General features: G+C 51.7%; 1 protein-coding gene across 1 annotated transcript; it reads right to left on the bottom strand.

Moving 5' to 3' along the window:
- Nucleotides 1–2: 2 nt before the first annotated feature.
- Nucleotides 3–27,534, bottom strand: LOC132321129 (ubiquitin carboxyl-terminal hydrolase 42-like). Its single transcript, XM_059834701.1, has 17 exons — nt 27,519–27,534; nt 26,715–26,915; nt 26,165–26,275; nt 25,987–26,089; nt 25,772–25,839; nt 25,544–25,614; nt 24,902–24,984; nt 24,528–24,639; nt 24,054–24,194; nt 23,738–23,838; nt 23,149–23,245; nt 16,679–16,816; nt 16,490–16,618; nt 1,473–1,550; nt 1,223–1,279; nt 1,057–1,121; nt 3–144 (listed from the first exon to the last, which is right to left on the bottom strand). The coding sequence occupies exons 1-17, from the start codon at nt 27,532–27,534 to the stop codon at nt 3–5; spliced, it is 1,713 nt and encodes a 570-aa protein (XP_059690684.1).
- Between the last annotated feature and the right edge of the window lie 462 nt (nt 27,535–27,996).

Raw genomic sequence — 27,996 nt, 5'->3', positions numbered from 1 at the left:
TTTCAAAAGAACCGGGACCTGGCTGGGCGGCTCCCAAAGGCTGCCGCCAGCTTTGGTGGCAGGACCCAGTTAAGGATGTCCCTCTTCATTAAGACCACGATGAGGACAAGGATCTGCAGGAGGGCGAGGAACAGAAGAAGTCTCCTGTGGGACAGGAGAGGGGTCAGGCAGAGCTGGGGGCAAATTTGTCTCAGCTCTTTCCAACCACCCTCTTCAAACAGCACCGTGGGACCTCGCACCGTACTGGGCACAAGACTCCCTGCTCAGGACTGCGGGGAGGGGCCCGGGCAGCTCTCTCATCCCACTGCCGATGGAAGAGCCCCAGCACCCCACGCCCGCCAGGCAACTCACCTCAGCCAAGAAGCGATACTATTCCTCCTTGACGCCAGCTGCTCCTCCTACAGGCCAAGGCACAGCAGGGACATGTGTTGGGGTGTGCGAGGAGGCCGAGGTTTGGGGGCTCAGGTCCCCTCCCTCGTCCCCGCTGAGATCAGTGCCCCCACGTCCCGCGGGCACAGTGCAGCCCCTTCCCTCCCCAAGGCCCACAGCAGGGTTGTCTGTCCTACCAGCCGCACAGCCACCATCTCCTGCAGCAGCGACCCATCTGTCTCGTCTGCCTGCGCCCTCTTCCCCCAGCTACGGACACCACGGGCTGCTGGCCTGTGAGGAGAGACCTTGGCTGGCATGGTGACTCCCCGGCTGGCCAACAGGGAGCCTGGGTGCTGCCCAGCCTCTGCTGGGGCTGGCACCAGGCACCCCCGGCAACCCAGCACTGCACAGACCCATCCCCCACCCCTGTGCCACCCCAGGCCTGGGGAGCAAGTTGGAGAGCCTGGGAGCTGCTCAGAGGTGTGCAGAGCTGCTTCCAGGAGTCCCGAGTTGCTCAGAGAGGGTTTGAGCCACTTAGGAGAAGACAAAGGGCTCTCCAGGGCAGGCTGGAGGGAGGAGCAGACAGGAGCCAGAGAGAGGCCTGCAACGGGCAGAGGTCTGCCCGAAGCTGCTCAGCACCCCTGACCCTGCTGCCCCGGTTTCAGTCAGGGCCCCATCGCCACTCACAGAGCTGTTGCCTGTCGGAGGCATTGCCGTCTCTCCAGGAGGCGCTGGACCTTGTTCCTGAGAAGCTGGAGAAGCAAAGGGCCCTGTCAAGAGTCCTGGCCATGCCCGCTCTGAGGGGGCTTCCCCCACAAACCTGTTGAGCCCCCAGCCCTCCTGTCGCCAGTACCTTCTTGACCTTAACCCGTTCCTCAACAGCTTCTAGCAGCTCCGACCACTGCTCCCTCTGCAAAGCAAGCGGGACACATTGCAGGGAGACAGAGGGACCCCCAGGCCCAACTCTGACACGGTCCACTTCTGGACATGGTCCTGAGCAACTGGCTGTAGGCGACCCTGCTTGAGCAGGGGCACTGCACAAGACAAGATCATCTCCAGGGGTCGCTTCCAGCCTCAACCAGGCCATCCTTCTGTGAACTCACCATCGTCTGGGTGAGCAGCCCCTCCAGCTGCTGGAGCTCCTGGGGGTTGTTTTCGCAGCACCGCGCCACGACACAGCTCTGGGGAGAGGATCCAGACACAGGCACTGAGCCCCTGGGCTGTGAGGACCGTGGGGATACTCTGCCCTCACCCTCCTCTCCCCCTTTGGGGGCCTTCCACTGCACGGCAGACACAGGACAGGCCATTGGCGAGTATTCTCCAAACTCCTGCCCAGCAGCACCGAGGTTCTCCTCCAGATGCTCCCCCGCCTCAGGGAGCAGCCCCCTTTTATACCTGCCAGGGCGCCTGTGTCACAAACCCACAGTGACATCATGGTGACATGGCCATCCCCGCCTCCTGTGACACGACCATCACCTCCCTGGGACTGGCACCAAGAGCTGACCTGAGGCCCAGGCGCGGCCACCGGGGAATCAGGGCATTGCTCTCAGCACCCACTCTCAGTGCACGGGCAGGAGCGATTGCGGGCGCCAGCATGAGCCAGGCTGCGCAAGTATTCCCAGCAGGCAACTGCAGACAATCACACACCCACATGTGCACCACAGGTGTGCACATGTGCACGGGCAGCAACACCACGTGGGCTCTAGCCCAGGGCTCAAGCATCCAGCCCCTGTTTGGTTCCAGCATCCAGCCCCGGGGCGGAACTTCAGCCCAGGAAGGGGCAAAATAAAGCCTAGTCCTCTGCTCTAGCCCAGGCAGACACCGTGTTTGAAGCCTCCCAAGAGGAATGGGCTCTCTCACTTGCTCAGAGAGCTGCGGTGGCCGGCACCCGGGGGGACACCAGGAGGAAGGGGTGGGGGCACGTAGCAGGCAGGCAGTGAGCCACGTGCTTCAGCTGTGACGCTTCAAGCGGCTGCGTGCAGCGGTGCCACATTCAGGAGTTAGCAGGCTGGGTCGCTCCGGCCTCCATCCGACAGTGCCTTTCCCCTCGGCAGCAAAACCTGGGAGTGCCTGGAGAAGCTGGCAGGGAGCAGCCGGGGCTGTGCCGGCCGGTGGCTCTGGGGTCAGCAGGGACAGGGCTTTGGGGACAGGGCCAGCGGCTACGAGATTGCTAGAATGGGCCCCGGGGGATGGGGGGCAAGAGGCAAGAGGACCATGGGGCCAGCACTGCTGGGTATTGGGACAGGGGCCCACGGGGCTGTGGGGCCACCCAGGATGGGAGCATGGGGAGTGGGGGAGACGGGGGCCGTGGGGCTGTGGGGAGGGAGAAGGGCACAGGATGGGGCTTTTGCGTGGGAGGAGGAGTGTGGAGGCCATAGGGGCTGTAGGGCACGAGAGCAGGTGGGCGGCTACGGGGGGTATGGGGAGCTGTGGGGAGGAATGGAGGGGCCTTTGGGGTGTCTAGGGGGCTGTGGGTTATCATGTTTTTTGTTGTACACCTCCGTGACCGGAGGGTGAAGCCAAGGTCTCCAGTGCGGCCAGCAAAGACACTGCGGTGGGATGACCTTGGCTGGGCTGCTCCCCCAGAAGGAATTGCACAAAATCCCACTCTCAGGCAATGGTATTCCTACCCGATGGGAGCAGCAGATGACATGCAACTGACCCAAGGACATTCTAAAGTTTCCAAATTCCAGATGCCTCTAAGTGCAGACCCATCAGTGTTACAACAGCCTTTCAAACCCTCACCAATTTCAAACGCACCTCCCCTCACTGAGGGAATGCCAACAGAAGACATTTGGTTCACTGATGCAGAAAGAACAAATGCTAAATGGCAATATAAAGCTGCCACATTGAACATTAACACTGGCCAACAAATTAGAGGAGAAGGCGAAGGCAGTGCACAAGCAGGAGAATGAAGGGCAGTTGCTTTAGCAGCACAGAATGGAGCAGAAGTTATATCCGTGGACTCCTGTGCTGTGCGGGCTGGAGCCACATACCGGCTCTGACAGTGGGAATCGCTGAACTGGGAAGTAAAGCGATCTCCCGTTTGGAGAACTCAAGATTGACAACTGTTATTAAATGTAGCCAGAAAAACCCCATTCAGGGTGGGACGGGTGAAAGCTCACACCAAAGATAATAAGCCAGCAACGGACTGGAACAGAAAGGTGGATGAATTGACAAAGATCAGGAAAACCTAAACAGGGAACTCCCTAAATTCTGAGTGGTATCAAATGGGGGAATGGCGACGTCAAAAATCAGGTCACACAGGTAAAGCAGCACTTTCTTTTGCTGCACAGAGCACGGGTTGGCCCCTAGACAGGAAAACTTGTGCAGTTATTCTCGCAGAGTGTCCTCAATGTCGATTAAAATGATGCAAAATCGCCCTGCTAAAGCACCACCCCTCCATAGCAATAAAGGAAAAACCTTATGGTCTACACGGCAAACTGATTGTGTCGGGCCATTCAAACCCTCTGCGGGATATCGATGCATCCTCACGGGAGCAGAAGTCATCTCAGGCTTGCTTTTGGCAACAAAGTGCCCGAAGGCCGATGGGGAAATACAGTACGAGGACTATGGTTTTGGTTCTCAAGTCTACCTACTCCTGATGTCATCCGCAGTGATAACGGCTCGCACTTCTCCCGTGTAGGAAGTGCAAGAATGGGCAACACAAGAAGAAATCCAATGGCTATTCCACACCCCCTGTTATCCTCAATCAGATGGGGTGGTAGAAAGAGCTAAGGGCCTGTTGAGAACGAGTCTGAAGGCCCAGAGGGACACTCAACTTCCCCAAACACTTAATCAGCTGAATAATCGGCACGGGCCCAGCGGGAGCTCCGTGAGCCAAGCATTCTTTGCAGAAGCTGTGCTTGATGCTCCCCCTTCTGATGAAGGAAACTATCCGATGGCGTTACAGCCAGTACAACCCGTCACCGTGAGTTTACCACAGATTGGAACTGTACCTGCGACTCTAATGAAACCTCGCGGCCCACTTGCCTGGGAAGCTACTGATAGCAGCGCTGCAAACCAGAAAAGAAGCGCAGGGTGGATTCTTCCTTCTTTCGAAGGGGGTAACCAGTTTGGAAAACCCCACCGAGACCCGTCTAGTCTACCTTTTGGTTGTGCAGCCTCCTCCAAGACCAAAGGAAGAGACATCATTCTACTGCTGTTGAAGATTTTGGTAACGCTTGCTTCCCCACGGACGCCCACCTGCCTCAACTGAACCGTCATTCGAGAAATCCCTCAGGCACCAGCATGAGCTGTCATCTGAGAAGTAATAAAAGAGGAATTGGACACCTTCACTCGGACCTTGCACTTTCAGCCGTATCCTAGGGCCGGACCCTGGCACGCTTGCTGGCATGTGGAAAGTCATATCACTTGGGACCATAAAACTGAGGCTTTGGAGCCTGAAATGAGGCTTTGGAAACGCAAACTAAGATTTGGAAAGTAAAAAGGAGGCTTTGGACACTAGAAATGTAGCTTTGGAGCCTAAAAAGAGGCTTTCTGCCCTGATGGTGCGGGATTAGACCCTCAGAATGAAACCGTGGGCCCTAAAAATAGACTATGGGTAATAAAAGACAGGTTGGGACCCTAGAAATGAGGGGTCTGGCCCTAAAAAAGAGACTTTTGGGGCTAAAGGATGGGCTCGATGCTAAAAATGAGATTTTGGAGCCTGCAAAGGAGGGGAAACTCTTGGATCGCCCATGGCCCCAAGAAATGAAGTTTTAGAGCTTTGGGCACTCCAGTGGAGGCTCAGAGCTGTAAAAGAGAGGTTTGGACCTAATAATAAATGAGAGTTTGGACCCTCAAAAGGAGGGTGTGGGCCTTCAAAATGGGGCTTTCTTCTTTAAAAACGGGGCTTTGGAAATGAGATTGAGACTTCAAACCCAGAAATTAGGCTTTGTGCCCTCAAATGATGCTTCCGTACCAAAACCTAAGCCTTTGCACCCTAGAAATGGGTCTTGGGGGGCTCAAAATAGCCTTGGGGTTCTCCAAATTATGGACCGAATCCTGAAAAGGAGGCTATGGTCCCTGAAAAGGAGGCTTTGGAAGCTACAAATGAGCCTTTGGACCCACTACATAAGGCTTTGGCCTCTAAAACTGAGGCTTTGACCTTCACAATCAGACTTTGGGCTTTAAAAATGAAACTCTGGGCCCTTAAAATCATAGAAACATAGAAGTGTAGAAATATAGAATCGTTAAAGTCGTTCATCGTTGAGTCTTTGAACCTTAAAAGGGGGGTTTGGAACTTATGATTGAGGGTTTGTACCCTAAAAATGAGGGTTTGGGAGCATACAAATGAGGCTTTCAACCGTACAATCAAAGCTGTGGACTCTGAAAATGAGGCTGGGGGACAAAGTGCCACCCCCCATCCCTTGGCAATGACAGGGACTCACAGGTGAGGATGGCGGCCCTCCTGCAGGGACGGGCGCTGGTAGAGGCCGAGGAGAGAGGGGTGCAGAGGTGGCGCCAGGCGGCCTCGCTGTCGCACACCTCGTGGAGGCAGCGGCAGGTCTGGCCCAGTCTCAGCAGGGGGTGGGGGCAGCGTCAGGAAGGAGATGATGTGCAGCAGCTGTGGGGAGAGAGGTGGGGAGAGCATCAACCCTGGGACCCCCCTGCTCTGAGGGGGGACCCCAGCCCCGCATCCCCCCTACTCAACTCACCACCTCAGGCGGGAGACGCCGGATGGCGGCCGGGTCCTCCCCCTCCTCCCCACCCTCAGCCTCACAGCAGGCCCCACCTGCGCCATCTTGAAGCTCGGCCCGGCTGCCGGTGGAGCCCGCCTTCTTCTCACACCAGTCTTTGCCGGCATAGGTCGGGAGGGCTGTCAGTCTCCTGCCCTGAGGGGATGCTGCCTCTGATTGGCCCCCAGCTGGTTCAGGCTGCCCTGGTGGGCTCCCGCCCTTCACCTGGACTCTGACCTCTGATTGCCCACAAGGGCTGTCACTCTGCCCTCAGTTGGGGCCCACCCTCCCCTGAGGGGATGCTCTCTCTTATTGGCTGCCTGAGGGCTCCCTCCCCACCCCCATCGCTGCCCGCCCTTCCCTGAGGTGATGTTGCCTCGGATTGGCTGTCTGGTTACATGTCAATCACACCCTTCCCCAAATGCGATTGGCTGTCCTGGGTCCACTGACTCCCCCCAGACTCCTGGGCGGCCGTTGCCAGGCGACCAGCTCCGCCTTCAGGGTTTAGGCCCTCGAGAGGGAACTGGGGGCCCTGAGAAAAGGCTGGGGGCATAAAAGACAGGTTGGGGTCCTAAAAGTGAGGAAACGCGGAAGAAATGGTGTCTCTCTTTCCTCCACGGCCTGAACCTCTTTAACCAATGCCCTCCCGTCCCCAGACTGAGAGACAGAGAACTTGAGGAGTCGTTTTGAGAGTCCAACACTTCATTTTGAGGGCCCAAATCCTCATTTTGAGGGTCCAAAGCCTCATTTTGAGGGTTCAGATAGTAATTTTGAGGGTCGAAATAGTAATTTTGAAGGTCCAAAACATCCTTTTGAGGGTCCAAAGAGGCATCTTGAGGGTCCAAATGGTCATTTTGAGGGTCCAAAACCTCATTTTGAGGATCCAAACTCTCATTTTTGCGCCTCCACAGACCCGTTTTTAGGCTGCCACGACAAAGTTTTCAGTGGCAATGGATCCCTTGAGGGCAAAAAACGTATTTTCAAGTTTCTAAGCCCCGATTTGAGGGTCCAAAGCCTCATTTTGAAGGTCCAAGTATTCTTTCTGAGCATCTAAATCCTCATTTTAGGGCCCTTAGCCTCATTTTGTGGCTCCAAATAGCCATTTTGAGGGCCCAGAGCCTCATTTTTAGGTTCCAGATAGTCATTTTGAGGGCCCGTAGCTTCACTTTGAGGGTCCAAATAGTCATTTTGAGGGTCCAAATTGTCATTTTGAGGGTCCAAAACCTCATTTTGAGGGTCCAAACTTTCATTTTTGCGCCTCAGCAGTCCTGTTTTTAGGCTTCCGCGCCCCAGTTTTTAGTGGCAGGGGATCCCTTGAGGGCACAAAACCTATTGTCAAGGTCCAAAGCCCCGTTTTGAGGGCTGGAATCCCCATTTTGAGAGTCCAAAGTCTCATTTTGAAGGTCCAAGTACTCTTTTTGAGCATCCAAATCCTCATTTTAGGGCCCTTAGCCTCATTTTGTGCCTCCAAATAGTCATTTTGAGGGCCCAGAGCCTTATTTTGAGGGCCCAAATAGTCATTTTGAGGGTCCAAAGCCTCATTTTGAGGGTCCAAAATCTTATTTTTGCACCTCTGCAGACCCAAGTCCAAGTATTCTTTTTGAGCATCCAAATCCTCACTTTAGGGCCCGTAGCCTCATTTTGTGGCTCCAAATAGCCATTCTGAGGGTCCAAATCCTCATTTTGAGGGTCCAAATAGCCATTTTGAGGGCCCAGAGCCTCATTTTGAGGGCCCAAAGAGTCATTTTGAGGGCCCGTAGCTTCACTTTGAGGGTCCAAATAGTCATTTTGAGGGTCCAAATTGTCATTTTGAGGGTCCAAAACCTCATTTTGAGGGTCCAAACTTTCATTTTTGCGCCTCCGCAGACCTGTTTTTAGGCTGCCGCGCCCCAGTTTTTAGTGGCAGGGGATCCCTTGAGGGCACAAAACCTATTGTCAAGGTCCAAGGCCCCGTTTTGAGGGCTGGAATCCCCATTTTGAGAGTCCAAAGTCTCATTTTGAAGGTCCAAGTACTCTTTTTGAGCATCCAAATCCTCATTTTAGGGCCCTTAGCCTCATTTTGTGCCTCCAAATAGTCATTTTGAGGGCCCAGAGCCTCATTTTGAGGGCCCAAATAGTCATTTTGAGGGCCCAAAGGCTCATTTTGAGCTTCTGCCAACCTGTTTTTAGGCTGCCACGCCTCAGTTTTTAGTGGCGACAGATCCCTTGAGGGCACAAAACCTAACGTCCAAATGCGAAGCCTTGTATTGAGGCCCAAAATCTTCATTTTGAGGGCCTGAAGCCCCTGATTTGAGTGCCGAAATCTTCATTTTGAGCATCGAATTCTTCATTTTGAGGGCCCGAATCCCCTTTCTGAGGGCTGAAATCTTCATTTTGAGGAAGGAACTCTTTGTTTTGAAGGTCAAAAGCTTTATTCTGAGGGCCCGAATCCCCATTTTGAGTCTCCAAAGCCTCATTTTGAAGTCTGAAAGTCTTCTTTGAGGGTATATTTCCTCATTTTGAGGGCCCAAATAGTCATTTTGAGGGCCCAAAATCTGATTTTGGTCTTCCAAAACCTCATTGTGACGGTCCAAATACTCATGTTTCGGGTCCAAATAGAAAGTTTGAGGGCCCAAATCCTCATTTTGAGGGTCCAAATCGTTATTTTGAGGGCCCAAAATCTCATTGTGAGGGTCCAAAACCTCATTATGAGGAGCCCAGACATCATTTTGAGGGCCCAAAGCCTCATTTAAGGGTTCGAAGCCTCATTTTGAGGGTCCAAACAGTGATTTTGAGGGTCCAAACAGTAATTTTGAAGGGTCCAAAGAGGCATTTTGAGGGGCCAGATGGTCATTTTGAGGGTCCAAAGCCTCATTTTGCGCCTCCGCAGACCAGTTTTTAGGCTGCCACGCCTCACTTTTTAGTTGCAATGGATCCCTTGAGGGCACAAAACCTATTGTCAAGGTCCAAAGCCCCAATTTGAGGGCCAAAATCTTCATTTTGAAGGTCCAAGAATTCTTTTTGTGCATCTAAATCCTCATTTTAGGGCCCGTAGCCTCATTTTGTGGCTCCAAATAGTCATTTTGAGGGCCCAGAGCCTTATTTTGAGGGCCCAAATAGTCATTTTGAGGGTCCAAAGCCTCATTTTGAGGGTCCAAAATCTTATTTTTGCACCTCTGCAGACCCAAGTCCAAGTATTCTTTTTGAGCATCCAAATCCTCACTTTAGGGCCCGTAGCCTCATTTTGTGGCTCCAAATAGCCATTCTGAGGGTCCAAATCCTCATTTTGAGGGTCCAAATAGCCATTTTGAGGGCCCAGAGCCTCATTTTGAGGGCCCAAAGAGTCATTTTGAGGGCCCGTAGCTTCACTTTGAGGGTCCAAATAGTCATTTTGAGGGTCCAAATTGTCATTTTGAGGGTCCAAAACCTCATTTTGAGGGTCCAAACTTTCATTTTTGCGCCTCCGCAGACCTGTTTTTAGGCTGCCGCGCCCCAGTTTTTAGTGGCAGGGGATCCCTTGAGGGCACAAAACCTATTGTCAAGGTCCAAAGCCCCATTTTGAGGGCTGGAATCCCCATTTTGAGAGTCCAAAGTCTCATTTTGAAGGTCCAAGTACTCTTTTTGAGCATCCAAATCCTCATTTTAGGGCCCTTAGCCTCATTTTGTGCCTCCAAATAGTCATTTTGAGGGCCCAGAGCCTCATTTTGAGGGCCCAAATAGTCATTTTGAGGGCCCAAAGGCTCATTTTGAGCTTCTGCCAACCTGTTTTTAGGCTGCCACGCCTCAGTTTTTAGTGGCGACAGATCCCTTGAGGGCACAAAACCTAATGTCCAAATGCGAAGCCTTGTATTGAGGCCCAAAATCTTCATTTTGAGGGCCTGAAGCCCCTGATTTGAGCGCCGAAATCTTCATTTTGAGCATCGAATTCTTCATTTTGAGGGCCCGAATCCCCTTTCTGAGGGCTGAAATCTTCATTTTGAGGAAGGAACTCTTTGTTTTGAAGGTCAAAAGCTTTATTCTGAGGGCCCGAATCCCCATTTTGAGTCTCCAAAGCCTCATTTTGAAGTCTGAAAGTCTTCTTTGAGGGTATATTTCCTCATTTTGAGGGCCCAAATAGTCATTTTGAGGGCCCAAAATCTGATTTTGGTCTTCCAAAACCTCATTGTGACGGTCCAAATACTCATGTTTCGGGTCCAAATAGAAAGTTTGAGGGCCCAAATCCTCATTTTGAGGGTCCAAATTGTTATTTTGAGGGCCCAAAATCTCATTGTGAGGGTCCAAAACCTCATTATGAGGACCCCAGACATCATTTTGAGGGCCCAAAGCCTCATTTAAGGGTTTGAAGCCTCATTTTGAGGGTCCAAACAGTAATTTTGAGGGTCCAAACAGTAATTTTGAAGGGTCCAAAGAGGCATTTTGAGGGGCCAGATGGTCATTTTGAGGGTCCAAAGCCTCATTTTGCGCCTCCGCAGACCAGTTTTTAGGCTGCCACGCCTCACTTTTTAGTTGCAATGGATCCCTTGAGGGCACAAAACCTATTGTCAAGGTCCAAAGCCCCGATTTGAGGGCCAAAATCTTCATTTTGAAGGTCCAAGAATTCTTTTTGTGCATCTAAATCCTCATTTTAGGGCCCGTAGCCTCATTTTGTGGCTCCAAATAGTCATTTTGAGGGCCCAGAGCCTCATTTTGAGGGTCCAAATAGTCATTTTGAGGGCCCGTCGCCTCAGTTAAGGCTCAAAGCCTCATTTTGAGGGTTTGAAGCCTTGTTTTGAGCCTCCAAATCCTTATTTTCTTCAAATTGTAATTTTGAGGGTACAAATAGTCATTTTGATGGTCCAAAGACTCATTTTAAAGGCCTAAATAGTAATTTTGAGGGCCCAAAAACTCATTTTGACAGTCCAAATACGCATTTGGAGGGCCCAAAGTCTGATTTTCAGTGTCCAAATGCTAATTTTGAGCCTCAAATAGTCATTCCGGGTCCAAGCCCCCATTTTGAGGGCCGGAATCCCCATTTTGAGAGTCCAAAGCCTCATTTTGAGGGTCCAAGAATTCTTTCTGAGCATCCAAATCCTCGTTTTAGGGCCCGTAGCCTCATTTTGTGGCTCCAAATAGCCATTTCGAGGGCCCAGAACCTCATTTTGAGGGCCCAAATAGTCATTTTGAGGGCCCGTAGCTTCATTTTGAGGGTCCAAATAGGCATTTTGAGGGTCCAAATAGTCATTTTGAGGGCCCAACGGCTCATTTAAGGGTCAAAGCCTCATTTCAAGGGTTTGAAGCCTCCTTTTGAGCGTCCATATCCTTATTTTGAGGGTTCAAATGGTAGTTTTGAGGGCCCAAATAGTCATTTTGAGTCTCCAAAGCTGCAATTTGAGAGTCCAAAATGACATTTTAAAGGCCCAAACAGTCATTTGGAGGGTCCAAAACTTAATTTTGAGGTCCCAAAGCCTCATTTAAGGGTTCGAAGCCTCATTTTGAGGGTCCAAATCCTCATTTTGGGCGTCCAGACAGTAATTTTGAGCATCCAAGGAGTAATTTTGAGCGTCGAAATTGTCATTTTGAGGGTCCAAAGCCTCATTGTGACCGTCCAAAACCTCATTTTGAGGACCCCAGGTGTCATTTTGAGTGTCCAAAACTTCATTTTGAGGTCCCAAGGCCTCATTTTGAGGGTCCAAAGCCTCGTTTTGAGGGTCCAAATCCTCCTTCTGAGGGTTCAGATAGTGATTTTGAGCATCGAAATAGTCATTTTGAAGGTCCAAAGCATAATTTTGAAGGGTCCAAAGAGGCATTTTGAGGCGCCAAATGGTCATTTTGAGGGTCCAAAGCCTCATTTTGGGCCTCCGCGGACCATTTTTTAGGCTGCCACGCCTCAGTTTTTAGGGGCAATGGATCCCTTGAGGGCACAAAACCTATTGTCAAGGTCCAAAGCCCCGATTTGAGGGTCCAAAGCTGTGGAGGAATGGTTTAGTAAAAAGGGACACGATCTGATTCCCATGAGCAACTCAGTCTCTGATGAGAGGAAAGGCTCAGAGGGAACCGCTAACTGTCCTTGAAAGCCTGTTGTGATAAGAGACAGCGGAATGGTAAACAAGAAGAAGGAGCTACATCCACGAAGAGGAGAAGTGCTCCTGTGCGTGCACAAGAGCACTGTACCAATCACACTCGCCGCCCTGGCGCATGAACAGAGGCTGTAAGCCAATTATACAACTGTTGCGGACGCGTGTTCTTGGCATCTGTCTATATATACTCTGTAAGCTTGAATAAAGGGGAGAACGACTATACTCATACTGAGATGTCATCGTTACTCCGGGTGGTTCTCCCTCTCCAACACAAAGCCTCACTTTGAAGGCCCAAGTATTCTTTCTGAGCATCTAAATCCTCATTTTAGGGCCCGTAGCCTCATTTTGTGGCTCCAAAGAGCCATTTTGAGGGCCCAGAACTTCATTTTGAGGGCCCAAATAGTCATTTTGAGGGCCAAACCCTCAGTGAAGGCTCAAAGCCTCATTTCGGGGGTTTGAAACCTCGTTTTGAGCGTCCAAATCCTTATTTTGTGACTTTCAAATTGTAATTTTGAGGGCCCAAAAAGTCATTTGGAGGGTCCAAATAGTCATTTTGAGGGCCCAAAATCTGGTTTTGATCTTCCAAAACCTCATTTTTATGGTCTAAATACTCACGTTTAGGGTCCGAATAGACAGTTTGAGGGTCCAAAGCCTCATTTTGAGGGTCCAAATTGTTATTTTGAGGGCCCAAATCCTCATTGTGAGGGTCCAAAACCTCATTATGAGGACCCCAGACATCATTTTGAGGGTCCAAAGCCTCATTTAATGGTTTGAAGCCTCATTTTCAGGGTCCAAATCCTTTTTTTGAGGGTTGAAATACTAATTTTGAGGGTATAAAGCCTCATTTTCAGGGTCCAAACAGTAATTTTGAGCATCCAAACTAATTTTGAGGGTCCAAACTGTCATTTTGAGGGTCCAAAGCCTCATTTTGTGCCTCCGCGGACCGGTTTTTAGGCTGTCACGCCTCAGTTTTTAGTAGCAATGGATCCCTTGAGGGCACAAAACCTATTGTCAAGGTCCTAAGCCCCGATTTGAGGGTCCAGAGTCTCATTTGGAAGGTCCAAGTATTCTTTTTGAGCATCCAAATCCTCATTTTAGGGACTATAGCCTCATTTTGTGGCTCCAAATAGCCATTTTGAGGGCCCAGAGCCTCATTTTGAGGACCAAAATAGTCATTTTGAGTCTCCAAAGCCTCATTTTGAGAGTCCAAAACCACATTTTAAAGGCCCAAGTAGTCATTTTGACATCCCAAAGCCTCATTGCGATGGTCCAAAACCTCATTTTGAGGACCCCAGATGTCATTTTGAGCGTCCAAAACTTCATTTTGAGGTCCCAAGGCCTCATTTTGAGGGTTCAAAGCCTCGTTTTGAGGGTCCAAATACTCATTTGAGGGTCCAATGCTTCATTTTGAAGTTTGGAAGTCTTCTTTTGTGGGTATAATTCCTCATTTTGAGGGCCCCAAATCTGATTTTGATCTCCCAAAACCTCATTTTGACGGTCTAAATACTCACGTTTAGTGTCCAAATAGACAGTTTGAGGCCCGAAGCCTCATTTTGAAGGTCAAACAGTAATTTTGAAGGTCCAAATAACCATTTTGAGGGTCCAAATTGGTATTTTGAGGGCCCAAATCCTCATTGTGAGGGTCCAAATCCTCATTCTGAGGGCCCAAATAGTCATTTTGAGGGTCCAAAGCCTCATTTTGAGGGTCCAAAATTTCATTTTTGTGCCTCCGCAGACCAGTTTTTAGGCTGCCGCGCCTCAGTTTTTAGTGGCAAGGGATCCCTTGAGGGCACAAAACCTATTGTCAAGGTCCGAGGCCCCATTTTGAGGGTCGGAATCCCCATTTTGAGAGTCCAAAGTCTCATTTTGAAGGTCCAACTGTTACAAATCTGTAATATATAGACTCACCTACACAATGTATGTAGGTGATAAGGCGCTTCTTTATTGCAGCGCTGGACGCACAGGGGTTCGCTCCACCGTGTACGTGCTTAGTTTCTCTGCCAGAAAAGTTATATACAATCAAAGTATACATATTCATCATATTTCCAAGAAACAATTAACATATTCATACAATTTCCGAGAACTCATTAATATATGTAAATGCTCGTGACGCATGCGCCTCCAGGTACACAGGTGGTCGTCTGTCGTGGTTTAAGCCCAGCTGGCAACTAAGCACCACACAGCCGCTCACTCACTCCCCCCAAGTGGGGTGGGGGAGAGAACCAGAAGAGTAAAAGTGAGAAAACTCGTGGGCTGAGATAGAAACAGTTTAATAGGTAGAGCAAAAAACACCGCGCGGAGAAGCAAAGCAAAAGAAGGAATTCATTCACCACTTCCCGTCGGCAGGCAGGTGTTCAGCTATCTGCAGGGAAGCAGGGCTCTATCACGCGTAGCGGTTGCTCGGGAAGACAAACGCCATTACTCCGAATGTCCCCACCTTCCTTCTTCCTCCCCCGGCTTTATATACTGAGCATGATGTCATATGGTATGGAATACCCCTTTGGTCAGATGGGGTCAGCTGTCCCGGCTGTGTCCCCTCCCAACTTCCCGTGCACCCCCAGCCCACTCACTGGTGGGGTGGGGTGAGGAGCAGAAAAGGCCTTGGTGCTGTGTGAGCCCTGCTCAGCAGTAACTAAAACATTCCTGCTTTATCAACTTTGTTTCCAGCCCAAATCCAAAACACAGTCCCATACAATCCAAAACACAGCCCCATACTAGCTGCTATGAAGAAAGTTAACCCCATCCCAGCCAAAACCAGCACATCGTCCAAGGTCCTCTGGTGGTCGTCCATAGTCTTCCTCATGGTGTCCTTTAGTTGAACCCAATCTTTGCGCATGCTCAGGTTGGTTGCAAAATTCCATTCTTGGAATCTTCTTCAGTTTCCTTTACTGACCAGGCCTACAACTTATCATTCTCTTGACAAGCAAACTTTACCTATTCACAATGCTACATTGTTCAACACTTAGTTTATGATTAAATCACAGATAAATCATACCTAGTTACCGTCATACAGAATATATGATGTAATTTATTTTTTATTAATTGCTCTCTGGATTATACTATTCTATCAATATCCATACTTAAAATAAACAATGGTTATTTCTATTAATATTTATTGATTGGCATTCTTGATATTTGAATCAAGATGGGAAAGGGAAGGAATTTTCCAAGCAGCATCGCTGGTGCATATCAGGTCACATTGTCACAGGACTCAAACAAGACGTTTATATTCAATTCTTAATCGTTCCACCTCGTTACTGTGAGTTTCTTAGTATGGAACAGTGACTCCCTGGTGAGGTTCCTATGGTTATTGTTTCTAACTTAACAATCCTAACTTATGCATTTGTATTTTATTATTTCATTTATTATTTATTTTTATTATTTTTTATTATTTTGTTTATTTTTTATTTATTAAAAATATCAGGGGGTCCAAAGTCTCATTTTGAAAGTTCAAATAGGAATTTTGAGGGTCAAAATAGGAATTTTGAAGGTTCAAAACCTCATTTTGAGGGTCCAAACAGGCATTCTGAGGGTCCAAAGCCTCTTTTTGAGGGTCCAAAGTCTCATTTTGTGCCTCCACAGACCCGTTTTTAGGCTGCCACGCCTCAGTTTTTAGTGGCGACGGATACCTTGAGGGCACAAAACCTAATGTCAAAATCGGAAGCCTTGTATTGAGGGCCAAAATCTTCATTTTGAGGGATGAAATCCTCATTTTGAGGGCCTGAAGCCCCTTTTTGAGGGCTGAAATCGCATTTTGAGGAATGAAGTCTTTGTTTTGAGGGCCAAAAGCTTTGCTCTGAGGGCCCGAATCCCCATTTTGAGGGTCTGATTTTGATCTTCCAAAACCTCATTTTGACGGTCTAAATACTCATGTTTAGGATCCAAATAGACAGTCTGAGGGCTCAAAGCCTCATTGTGAGGGTCCAAAGAGTCATTCTGAGGGTCCAAATGCTCATTACGCCCATTGAATTTCTTCTTGTGTTGCCCATTCTTGCACTTCCTACACGGGAGAAGTGCTATCCGTTATCACTGCGGATGACATCAGGAGTAGGTAGACTTGAGAACCAAAACCATAGCCCTCATACTGTATTTCACCCATCGGCCTTCGGGCACTTTGTTGCCAAAAGCAAGCCAGAGGCGACTTCCGCTCCTGCAAGAATGCATCGATGCATCGGCGTTAGCGTGGCTGATGTGAGGGGAGACGATCTGGGGTCAGATCCTGAACACGGGGACTGTGGGCCATATCCGCAGCTGCGGCTGAATGGCCCCAGAGTCCTAAAAAGGCCGCACAAGAGGAGCGAGGAGGGGAGCCCTGCCCGAGTGCTGCCCACAGGGCTGGGCTGAAGGGCAGCTGTCTTTGCAGAGCACCCATCTGTAGGGCTCAGGCTCCCATGGCAGCCTTACATCACCAAAGAGGGGCAGGAACTTTTCCGCCAGCTGCAAAGCGATGACGCTGGCCTCCTCCCTCTTCACGTGACGCATCGTGTTCCTGCGGAATACCAGGGCCTTCATCTTGACATCAGTGTTGGCATCCTGCAGGGTCTCCATGACGTCCGGCAGCAGGACCGGCATTTTTCTTGCCTATATGCTCACCGTCTCAGGTGTCTTCGCAAGCGTGATGAGGGCCCTGAGCACCAGCGAGAGCATCACCAGGCTTGGATGCCTCAGGTACCTCTGGGCCTTGTACAGGGCAACAAACTCCTCTGTTTTGACGTCAGCGCAGAGCAGCAGCTGAAATGAAGTCAGCAGGGAGAGACCAGCAGAGCCCGCCGGGCTCCCTCCACCGCGCTGGCACAAAGGAGGCAGGACACGCGGGCGGTGGCAAGTGTCTCCTCTCCCCAGACTTGAAGCTCCCTCAGCCTGTGTAGAGGCCACGCCTCTGCCCCAGGCTCAGCAACTGGCATGACTCTGGCTTCTGCCCCTTTCTCTGCCCCTGCCCCAGGTTTGCAGGAGATTCAATAGAAAATCCTTTATTGGTTGGAGACAAAAGGGATGGAATGTCCCTGACGACCTCTATAGTTATATAATTCCCAAGCAACGGGTAAAAGGAAAAAGAAGGAAGGGTAAGAATCAACAAGAGAAAAGGAGAAATAGAAAAGAGAGAGACATATCACCACCCTAGGTTCCAGCGATGTCTTATCCTGCGTAGTGTCTCGTTCGTGGTTCCTGGGTGGTGGGGCGCCTTCACCCAGTCTGTCCTGGCGTCTTTTATAGTCTCTTTCTTCCCAGGACCCTCTTTTCAGGCAGACTCTCGACACGCAGGAGCACTATTCACTTGGAGTGCTTGGAACGTTCTCAAGACGAGTAACTTTTGAGTAGATAGAAAGTTCATTTTGAAGACTGAAATCTTCATTTTGAGGAACAAAAACTTAGTTTGGGGGCTGGAATCCCCATTTTGAGGGTCCAAAGCCTCATTGTGAGGGTCCAAAACCTCATTTTGAGGGTCAAAACAGTAATTTTGAGGGTCCAAATGGTCATTTTGAGGGTTCAAAGCCTCATTTGGGGCCTCCGCAGACCTGTTTTTAGGCTGCTAAGCCTCAGTTCCTGGCGGCGAGGGATCCCTTGAGGACACAAAAACTAATATCAAGGTCCAAAGCCTTGTTTTGAGGGCCAAAATCTTCATTTTGACCATCAAAATCTTCATTTAGAGGGCCCAAACCCCCATTTTGAAAGCTGAAATTTTCATTTTGAAGAATAAAATCTTTGTTTTGAGGGTCCAAATAGCCATTTTGAAGGTCCAAAGCCTCATTTTCAGAGTCCAAATAGTCATTTTGAGGGCCCAGATCCTCATTGGGAGGGGCCAAAATCTGATTTTGAGAATGCCATGCCTCATTTTGAGGGTCCAAAACTTCATTTTGACGGTCCAAAGAGTCATTTTGAGGGCCCAAAGCCTCATTTTGAGAGTCCAAAGCATAATTTTGAAGGTCCAAAGCCTCATTTAAGGGTCCGAAGCCTCAATTTGAGGGTCCAAATAGTCATTTTGTGGGTCCAAATCATAATTTCCAGCATCCAAATAGACATTTTGTGGATGCAAATCCTAATTTTGAGGGTTCGAATAGGCATTTTGAGGGTCCTTAGTCTCATTTTGAGGGTCTAAATAGCCATTTTGAGGGTCCAAAATCTCATTCTGAACGTCCAAATTGTTATTTTGAAGTCCCAAAGCCTCATTGTGAGGGTCCAAAACCTCATTTTGAGGGCTCGAAGCCTCATTCAACGGTCCAAAGCATCATTTGAGGGTACAAATCCTCATTTTGCAGGTCCAAATACTTATTTTGAGAGCCCATAGCCTCATTTTGAGGGGCTAAAGCCTCATTTGCAGGGTCCAAATCCTCATTTTGAGGATCCAAACGCTCATTTTGAGGGTCCAAATCCTCCTTTTGAGGGTCCAAATTCTCATTTTGAGGGTCCAAATAGGCATTTTGAGGGTTCAAAACATCTGCCGCCATTTTCTGCAAGAAGGACGTCAAATTGCCCGCTCTGCAGTGGACGGAGGTGGGAGATCAAGTTCCCTGCGCAGGGAGCAGATGACTACCTGGAGCATGTCATCGCGTCCCCCCGCCCTGTGTAGCCATCAGTCGCCACAGCCCGCCAGCTCCGACACGGAGGAGGAAGCGAGAACATTGGAGGTCACCCTCCGCAGGGGTCCCAGCTGTGCCCCGCCTGTGCCCGTCCCTGCAGAACAGGAGCAGCCCCAGGAAGAGCCAGGGGAGGCAGCAGCAGCGGGTCCCTCTGCCCGGGGCCGCAGCCGCAGCTCCTCCACTCCTGGACAGGGCAGGTCTTCCCATGCCGCTTTCTCCCCCTTCTCCTGGTGCCTTTCCTTGCTCCCTGCACCCCGCTGTGGGTAGCACCAGCCTGCTGGGGGGCACAGCCGTAGGCTTCTGCTCTGCTCTGGTTTCTCTCTGCTGTCTGACATCAGCCAGGGCAACCTTGCTACGGGGAGGGCTGTCAAGGAGGCACGGACAACAGGCAGGGGCATCCGAGCCGGAGGCGAGCCTTGGCGTAACGGTATTTGGCAGGTACAGAGTGATTTCTACCAGCCCAAGCCTTTACCAAGGCAAACAAGACCTTCAGCTTTCACCTACAACAGGCTGGCACTTCACTTCTCATTTGGGCAACAGAGAAAGGGATGAAGGGAGGTGGGGTCGTCCCAGATCACAAAACAACTCCTTGCTGATGCTCAGCTTCTGGAAGCTCCCGGCTCCCAGTCCTGGGTAAAGCAATTCACGTGTCTGAGAGGAGCTCCTGAATGGGGAAGCGAAAGGTTTTCTCTGTGTAGGGCTGGCGCGACCAGAGATATTTCCAACGTTTTGTACAACATCTCTACTCCAGGACAAAGGTGGAACTGTAGACTATCACCAGAGGAGAAGAGATAAGGAGCATGAGCTGCGAAGGTGCAGATGTTGACAAGAGGCACCTGCTCAAACGTCACCTCTTTGCGTACGCCCCGTCCACTCCCATTCTCCTAAAATCCCACAGTTGTGGTACCAGGAGGGCTTTGGTAGGGAGGCATCATCTTCTAAGACAAATCCTATCAGCACTACCTCCAAGAGAAAGTACAATGATGGTTGGGTTGGGTTGGGTTGGGTTGCGTTGGGTTGAGCTGGTTTTCGAGCCCAGGTTGCACAGCTGTAGAAACTGCAATGCCTTCAGCCCACGCTGTCCTCTTTATAGCACAGCATAGCATACAAGAGAATAAAATATTTCATTTGGAAGGGACCTACAAGGATCGTCTAGTCCAACTGCCTGACCGATTCAGGGCTGACCAAAAGTTAAAGCATGTTGTTAAGGGCGTTGTCCAAACGCTTCTTAAACACTGAGAGGCCTGTGGCGGTGCTTCAGCACCCTCTCGGTAAAGAAATGCCTCCTAAGGTCAAGTCTGAACCTCCCCTGGGGCAGCTTTGAACCATTCCCATGTGTCCTATCCCTGGGAGAAGTGCTCAGCACCTCCCTCTCGACGTCCCCTCCCCAGGAAGCTGCAGAGAGCAACGTCTTCGCCCCTCGGCCTCCTTTTCTCCGAGCTAGACGAACGCAAAGACCCGCTCTCAGCCCTCAACACTGAGGCTCAGCCCAGCTCCCGCAGCAGGACGGAGCAGAGACATCTCCCCCTTCCCCTGGGGCAGCCGTCCCCAGCGCTCAACAGGCAAACTGCCCGGCCTGCCTGCGGCAGCGGCGCATCGAACAGCGCCGGGCCGAGGGGCAGCCGAGGCAGGAGAGCGACCCCGCGCTCAGCAGGATCGGGCCGCTCCCTCCTGTGCTGCTGCGAGCAGCGCTGGCAGGATGAGCCCTCCCCTGCTCGGCCTCTGGCTCGGCTACACCCGGCAGCCGGAGGGGTGGGAAAAGGGAAATGGGTTTGTGCTGCTCTTACCACGGGTGTCCTCAGCCAGTGCTACACTGGTGGGAACTGGTTTAGGCTGGGGGAGAGGATGCAATTCATGTAATTAACCAATTAGGCAATTAAAAAGGGAGCAGGAGAGCAGCAACAAACCCCAACGATAACGGCTTCCCCCAGCCCCACTCTTCCCAGGCTCAGCCTCACTCCTCCCTTCCCGACTCCTCCGCCCCCTCTCCCCTCCAAGCGGCACAGGGCGATGGGGAATGGGGCTGTGGGCAGCCCACAGCGCCTCGTCTCTGCCACCCTTTCCTCCTCCTCACCTTGTCTCCCTGCTCCCGCCTGGGCCCCAGGGGCCGCAGCTCCTGCCAGGAGCCTGCTCCGGCCTGGGCTTTTCTCCAGGGGTTGCAGCTTCCTGGTGGAGCTGTCGATGGCCGCCTGAGGGGGACAGCGTTGGTGGCTGGATCCATTTCACAGCATCACAGGCTACTTGAGGCTGGCCGGGAGGTCACCTGGAGGGTGAAGTCACCTGGTCCAACCCCCCTTGCTCAAGCAGGGCCACCTGCAGCCGGTTGTCCATGACCACATCCAGAGGGCTGTGGAACATCTCCAAGGATGGAGACGCCACAAGCTCCCTGGGCACTCTGTGCCGCTGCTCGTCACCCGCACAGCACCCTTTGCACTTCCCCTTGCTGAACTGCATGAGGTCCCTGTCAGCCCATCTCTCCAGCCTGCCCAGGTCCCTCGGGATGGCAGCACGGCGCCCCGGCCTAAGCGCCACTCCTCCCCGTCTGGTGCCATCTGCCAGCTTGCTGAGGGTGCACTCTGCCCCATCATCCAGACCATTAAGGAAGATGTTAAACAGGATTGGAGCCAGTACTGACCCCTGGGCAACACCAGGAATTACCGGCCTCCAACTCGTCTTGGTGCCACTGAGCAGCACCCTCTGGGCCCGGCCGTTCAGCCGGTTTTTGGTTCCCCTCGCTGTCAGCTCATCCAGCCCATTTCTGTTTGTGTGACTTGAACTCCATATTTAAAAAGAAGAGATTGGAAGATGGGCATGTGCAAGCACACGGCTTTCAAAATCTCAAGATATAAACCTCCCACAGTGGGTATTTCCACCAAAAGCCTCAAAACCGAGAGAGAAGAAAACACCCTGGAAGGCCAACAAATGTTTTTAATTCTGGCTTTGGCTTTTCTGCCTGTTGGTTCCAAAGGAGTGTTGTTTTTGCAAGGCGATACCAAAATCTGACCACGGATTAAAGGTCTTCCTCGAGGGACCTGTGGGCAGGCGGGCCAGGCGGCAGAGCTGTCCATCGCTCTGGAAGGTCTCTCTGAGCTCTTCCTGGCCAGAGGCAGCACTGGGAGGAGGGACAGGGTGGGCTGCTGGTGCCCTTAGTGCAGCTTGGTCCCTGCTGGGGGCAGCTTTGGTGCTTCCTGGATTCCTCCTCCTCCTCCTGCTCCTCTCTGGCTTTGCAGGAGTCAGATGTGCTCCTCCCTCAACCAGGGTCACAAGCTGCCCCCATCACCGCTGCAGTGTTTGTCTGGCATGTCTCTCTGGGGCGCTGAAACCCTTCTCCTCCTCCCTGCTGAGGGGTCACAGTCCGTGGTGGCCACAAACCGGCTGCGGAGATCATAGCCCCGCGGCGGGGATCTACTCCGCTCTCTCTGCCTCAGCCAAGTTTGCCCCCGAGCAGCCCTGGGTGCGGGAGCCAACTGGGAGCTGGCGTTGGAGGGCCCTGGAGCTCCATCATCCCTTGGGGCTCCATCACAACATGGAAGACTTATTCTCCCCCTCCTCCTCCTCCTCCTTGCTGAGCAGTACTCTCTGTACTCTACAAAACGGCTGCGGAGATCATAGCCCCGCCGCGGGGATCTGCTCCGCTCTCTCTGCCTCGGCAGGGTTTGCTCCCAAGCAGCACTGGGTGGGGGAGCCAACTGGAAGCTGACATCGGAGGGCCCTGGAGCTGCGTCATCCCTGGGAGCATGGCCACAATTTGGAGGACCAGTTATCATCCTTCTCCTCCCTGTTGAGTGGTCATAGTCCGTGGCGTCCACGAACCAGCTGCGGAGACCACTGCCCCACTGCGGGGATCTGCTCCAGGCCCTCTCCCTGGCCCCGTTCCTCTGGCAGCAGGAAAAAGGGCTGAATCCGTGCTCCTCGTCGTTGTCATCTTCTCGCACGCTGTGCAGCGCACGGTCAAATGGTTGATGGTGGAGCAGGAAATCAGGCTGTCTTCTGGGCACGGCGGAGGTGACGCTGAGCCTGCCTGGCCAGATGAGGCACGGCCGGCCTGCAGACGCCTCCCGGGCACCTGCCCAGGTTAGCTGGCTGGTGCCGGCTGGTGCGGAAGAGCTGCCGTGCTCTGGAGAGTCCTCCATGCCCACCGCCATGTCCTGCAAAGAGAGCTGTGAAAAGGTCCTGCCCTTTCCTCCCAAGAGGACCACAACAGTGGGGAAACCCCAGGAGCTCTGGGAGGGGACAGCTAAAGGCCTCCCAAAGGCTCTTCTGGAGGGCTGCCAAGGCAGAAGGGCCAAAGGCGGACAAAGGGGATGGATCTAGGCGGGATGCTTTCAGAGGGAGCAGCCTCGCGGCTGTGGAGAAAGCTGCAGTGTGGGAGGGAAAAGAGAGCAACGCCAAGATCCCAGAAAGAAATGCGCCTGGTGCCCTGACCCACTTCCCCAGAGCTACCTTAGTCTGACGAGGCAGATCCCATGCTCCCACAGAACCCGCCTGCTTGCTGCCGGCCGCCCACTGACTGAGGAAGGAGCGGGCATGTGATGGTGCCGGTGAGGAAGAAGTCCTTTCTCCCATTTTCAGATCGGAGCGTCTGGAGAGAAAGAGTGATCTCTGTTTAGGGCTGTTCTCACAGCCTCCTCTGGGGTTCAGTTCCAACCTGTCATTTTCTCAGGGCAGATTCTATGACAGAGAGAAGACGCAACCAAAACTACAAGTGGGAAATTCGATTAGGGTCTTCCCACCAGGTCTGCCCCTGTCGGAGCAAGACCTCTTCTTTACACCCCCTACACCCTCCGTTTCATAGAATCATAGGATCATCAAATGGTTTGGGTTGGAAGGCATCATCTAGTTCCATCTCCCCTGCCACGGGCAGAGACACCTTCCACTAGATCAGGTTGCTCAAAGCGCCATCCAGCCTGGCCTGGAACATGTCCAGGGAGGGACATCCGCAACTTCCCTTAGCAACCTCTTCCAGTGCCTCACCACCTCCAGCATGAAGAACACTCAGGAGGACGAGAAGAAAAGTAGCAGAGCCAGGAAAAGGAAACACAGTATTCTGAACACAGTTAATACTGCTTATTACCTGACATAGAACAGTAAATAGGCTTGCTGCCTGAGAACTGTGTTGAAGTCACAGGGAACCACAGACGAATCGTCCATCTCGTACCACAGTCCATTGCTGGCCTGCAAAGAAGGCATCGGTATCTGGAGATGAACTGCATGGTGTCTCCACAAAAAGACAGGCAGAAAACTACAGAACCAAGAGGACGCCAAAACCGATCCAACCCGGCCGGTAAGGAGACCTTCCCCCCAAAAGCTTGGCTGCCGGGAACAGTGCCACGGAAGTTGTCTTCCCCCGGGTACGTTTTTCCCTTGTTAGGCGAGAAGTTGCTCTTCACCTTCGTGTAGCAGAAATAGTGTCCTGTATGACAGCTGCCACCGCTGTGCACCAGGACAGCATATAAGGAGTAGAGGAGCGGTTCTCCAGCTGTCTGAGACGTGTATGGCCGAAGATCCAAGTACATGGGATACTCCACAACCTACGGAGAGACCAAGAGGGCTCAGAAATGATCCTGAAATTCGACACGAAATAGCTTTCCAAGACCAGGGGCCAGAGGTTTACAAATACATCTTTTGGGGCTATTGGAAACTTGGTTTTCCCTAAAGCGATATGTCGTGGTTTGGGTGGCAGGAAAGTGTTCTCAGCCAAAGCAGCTCTGCCGGAGCAGAGTGCATGCTCATCTTCCCACGGGAGCTCTCCTGTCCCCAGAAGGGAATACGAAAATCTCAACATGAAGAGCTTGGGAAAGAGCGCACTGCTTTGGGAAACCTCCCGCTCCAGGGAGAAAGTCGCACTCCAATTGCGTACGCACCTTGCTGATCTTCCCGCCGGTGAAATGGTCAAACCTTTTCAGACACACCGTGAGAACCTTTGGCGCCCGATGGATTGTAAACCTCTTGGAGGCGGCAACCATCTTGTCACACCTGGAATCCAAGCACAGAGCCGAGTGGTGAAACGCAGCCTTAAATGCCCCCTTTTCTCCCCCCAGAAGGCCGGACAAGCTTTCACGTCTCACACGTCCTTCCGCTATTTTAAGGCTATTCGGTTGTCTAAGGCCAGATTAAAAATAAAAGCCGCGTGTCCTTGTTGTGCATCTCACCTAGAGGAAAAGATGACTTACGCTCGATGACATGCAGCACCTTCCCCCAGGATCTAGTATTAATATGTCGTTAGGAATCATCTTACTTGCTACATTTAAAGCAGTTTTCACCATCCAGCTGCTCAGGTTTCACAAAGTCCTCGAGAGCTGCGCTGACCGATGAGGCTGCCTGGAGGAGTGAGAAAGGAGAGCACTGAGCTGAGGGCAACGCCCTCGTCCCAACACTTCCTAGGAGTTGACCAGAAGAGCCAGGTAGCTGACGCTGAGGAGACCCACCCTGAACCCGCAAGCAGCGCCCAGGAGGAGGCCGAAAGAGGGGATTACGCTGAACATTCCCCTCAATTCCACGGAATCCCAGGGCCATCAAGAGCCACCTCTCTGGGGCACCGCACGGTTCAGCTACCGATGGTGTGCAGGGTCATCAATAAGGAAAACACCACAACCCATCAGCCTGGGAGTCAGACGGGTGTGGAGGGAGGGCAAAGGGAAGAAGGATGAGAGCACGTCGAGGCTGCAGAGAGGATAATTCGTGCTTGTCCGGCTTAAAGCCGGCACCTCCAGGGAGACCACTGCCACGGCCTCCCCAGAAGGACGCCTTCCATTCCACTCCCCACCCACCACCAAGCTCTCTTGTGTTTGCCGTCTACGTTTTTAAAGCCAACTGCGTTTATGCTGGAAAGCTACAGGAGCCTTGGGACGTCTGGAAGCACAATTCCAAACCCTCTTACTTTTATATCCAGAGGAACATCCAGAAAGGTCTCGTAGGCATCAGAAACCGCTTTGCAGCTCAAGCACGTGACTGGAAGGCAAATGGAAATGCTCAGCGATAGAGGGAGTGGACTGTGCGGGTTTACGCTCGGCGTACCTACTACGCCAGTCACAAGAACAGCTGTTGATCACAGGCAGACAGAAGGGCACAGACAATTCCAAGGAGAGCAATAGGTGTGGAAAAGTACCTCTGGATCTCAGAAAACCCCCAAATATTTGATGGACAACGGTAGTTGATTGAGAAGAGATGTCCAAGCTGGAAATAAATGGTAAGGCAGGGAGTTATCTCCTCCAAGAGTTTTACTTTGTCTGAAAGCCCTGGGCGCAGTTTTTCCCTGACGGGAGTACGTCGAGGAGTCCAAAGGGCTGGGGAACATTCAAAAGGTCATTTGCTTGTGCTTACTCGCTGCTTCCACTCAGACAAGCTCTCTGCATGGCATCGACAGTATAGCGTAAGAACTCGTGGGCGTCTTCCTGCATGCCAAGCTGGAAATGTTCTCCTATTCCTAAGAAAGAAGAAGTTAGGAGTTCTCTCCTACGAGAACAGAAGACACCGTGTCAAAGCACCTGAAATGACTTACGCTTGAGGACACTGAGGACAGCCCAAGGCTCGATGGCACTGGCGGAGGAACGCAAGACCATGTTAACGTGCGCTTCCATTCTGCACATCATGCAGAAGCCTAGCTGGCGACCTGAGGAGAGAGAGGAAAGCGATTTGTCAGCTTAGCAAAATATCCGTAGCAACGGGAAACTTAATGGAGAGGAGTTCTACTCTCTTCTCCTAGGGTGACAATGTCCCAACAAGCCCGGGACATTTCTGTGCGTAGAAAACTTTTTTCAGAGGGATGCTAAACTGACAGAAGTTTTGTGTGCCGTAAGCAAAGAGAGTTTAAGCTGCAGGAATAGGGACGGAGACCCGGGGCTAGAAAGAGGTGACTTTCTGAAGAGGAACACGCCTAGGTACGACAAGCGGCTTCTAGGCTTGAGCGTTCAAAGGACACCCGCTTGGGGCGGGCGGGGTGGGGGGTTGACAAAGAAGGGCTGCTTTTCCCCTAAATCAAATTCCAGGTTCTGGGAATCCTCAGGAAGTGCCCAACAGATTGACAAGGAGATGTTCCTAAAAGTACTCACACGACAAGCTGTGCTCACGAGAGAGCAGGTAGTTGGCCAGAGGGGGTGTGTACGTCAGGCACTGCAGGACGGAGTTGAGGAAGCACGTATTGTGCAGGTTGTGGAGTCCCGCTCCAGCTCTCTGTCGTTGCTGCCAGCCCATGCAAATCTTCTCCGGGGGAAAGAGGATCCTTTGTGGCGGAGCCATTCCCTCGGCAATGACTGCAGGGAAACGACGTTTGAAAAGAGGTGAGACGATACTGTTGCACAAAAGCATATTTCAAAGTCGAGTTCTGTGCAGGAGCACCCAGGACAACCAGCTCTAACCTCCAACACAGAGACATTGGGGGAAGCCTAACGCTGCCATTGAAATTTGCTTGTTAAGAAACAGCTGTGGAAGATAGTCTGTTCCCTCGCTTACGTTGCCCAAAGTCCAACAAACCCACACTGATTTCTGTGCCTCGGGCTACCTTCCTTTCCCTCTAGGCTCTTGAATTAGACTATGAGGTCAAGTCTTCCCTTTTCCTGATTGTAACTGGACAAAAACAAGCAAGACCCTAGCACAGAAGGTAACCCTACTGATGTCAGAGCTTTCTATGAGCAATGTCATCTTTCAACGTCTTGTACATAGTGGCAGAGGAGGGAGAAAACGCCGTTTCCTGTGTCTAATCGAAAACACCTGGGTAGATCTGGCCACTATAAGGAAACGCCCCAGACTTCACTCCAGGTTGTCAGCACATCAGCTTTCAGGGATGGAGGACCAGCCGCGTCCATCGCCTTTGGGGATTCACAAAGTCCAAGCCTGCTGGGGAAACTGTTACTCACAGGAGTCGTTCCCCATTGCGGCCATCGCTCCTCTCAGGAACAGAGGGGAAAGCTCGGGATGACAAAGGATGTCAGGATGTGCTCGCGGAAGAGAAGACCAGCGCCAATCCCGTCACCTGATCGCCAAGAAATAATTGTAGCTCAACAAAATGATGGAGGAAACCCCCAAAGGAAACTCACAGAACAGCATCCGCCATCAAAACTGTTTCCGTGGTAGTTTTAACTGCTGCAGAGCCGCAGGCTGACGACCTCACCATCACTGTCACGGGGCCCTGGTTCACAGCACTTCCAAAGGCCCTTTTGAAAGGCTCAAATGTGCGTCACCTTCTCGGAAGAGGACCTGCTGCTGACCTGTTGCCAGCTTTAGCAGCAGAGCCCTCTGGCTCTCCAGCCCACACTTTCCCACCTCGGATGCAGGAGTGACGGACCAGCTTTTGGCCACTACTTTAACGGCTGCCTTTGCCGTGCTCCTTTTCTG

This window comes from Gavia stellata, unplaced genomic scaffold, assembly GCF_030936135.1.
Source record: "Gavia stellata isolate bGavSte3 unplaced genomic scaffold, bGavSte3.hap2 HAP2_SCAFFOLD_53, whole genome shotgun sequence".
Classification (NCBI taxonomy): Eukaryota; Metazoa; Chordata; class Aves; order Gaviiformes; family Gaviidae; genus Gavia; species Gavia stellata.
The sequence above is the reverse complement of the archived record's forward strand: the minus strand, read 5'-3'. Positions and strand labels throughout refer to the sequence as shown.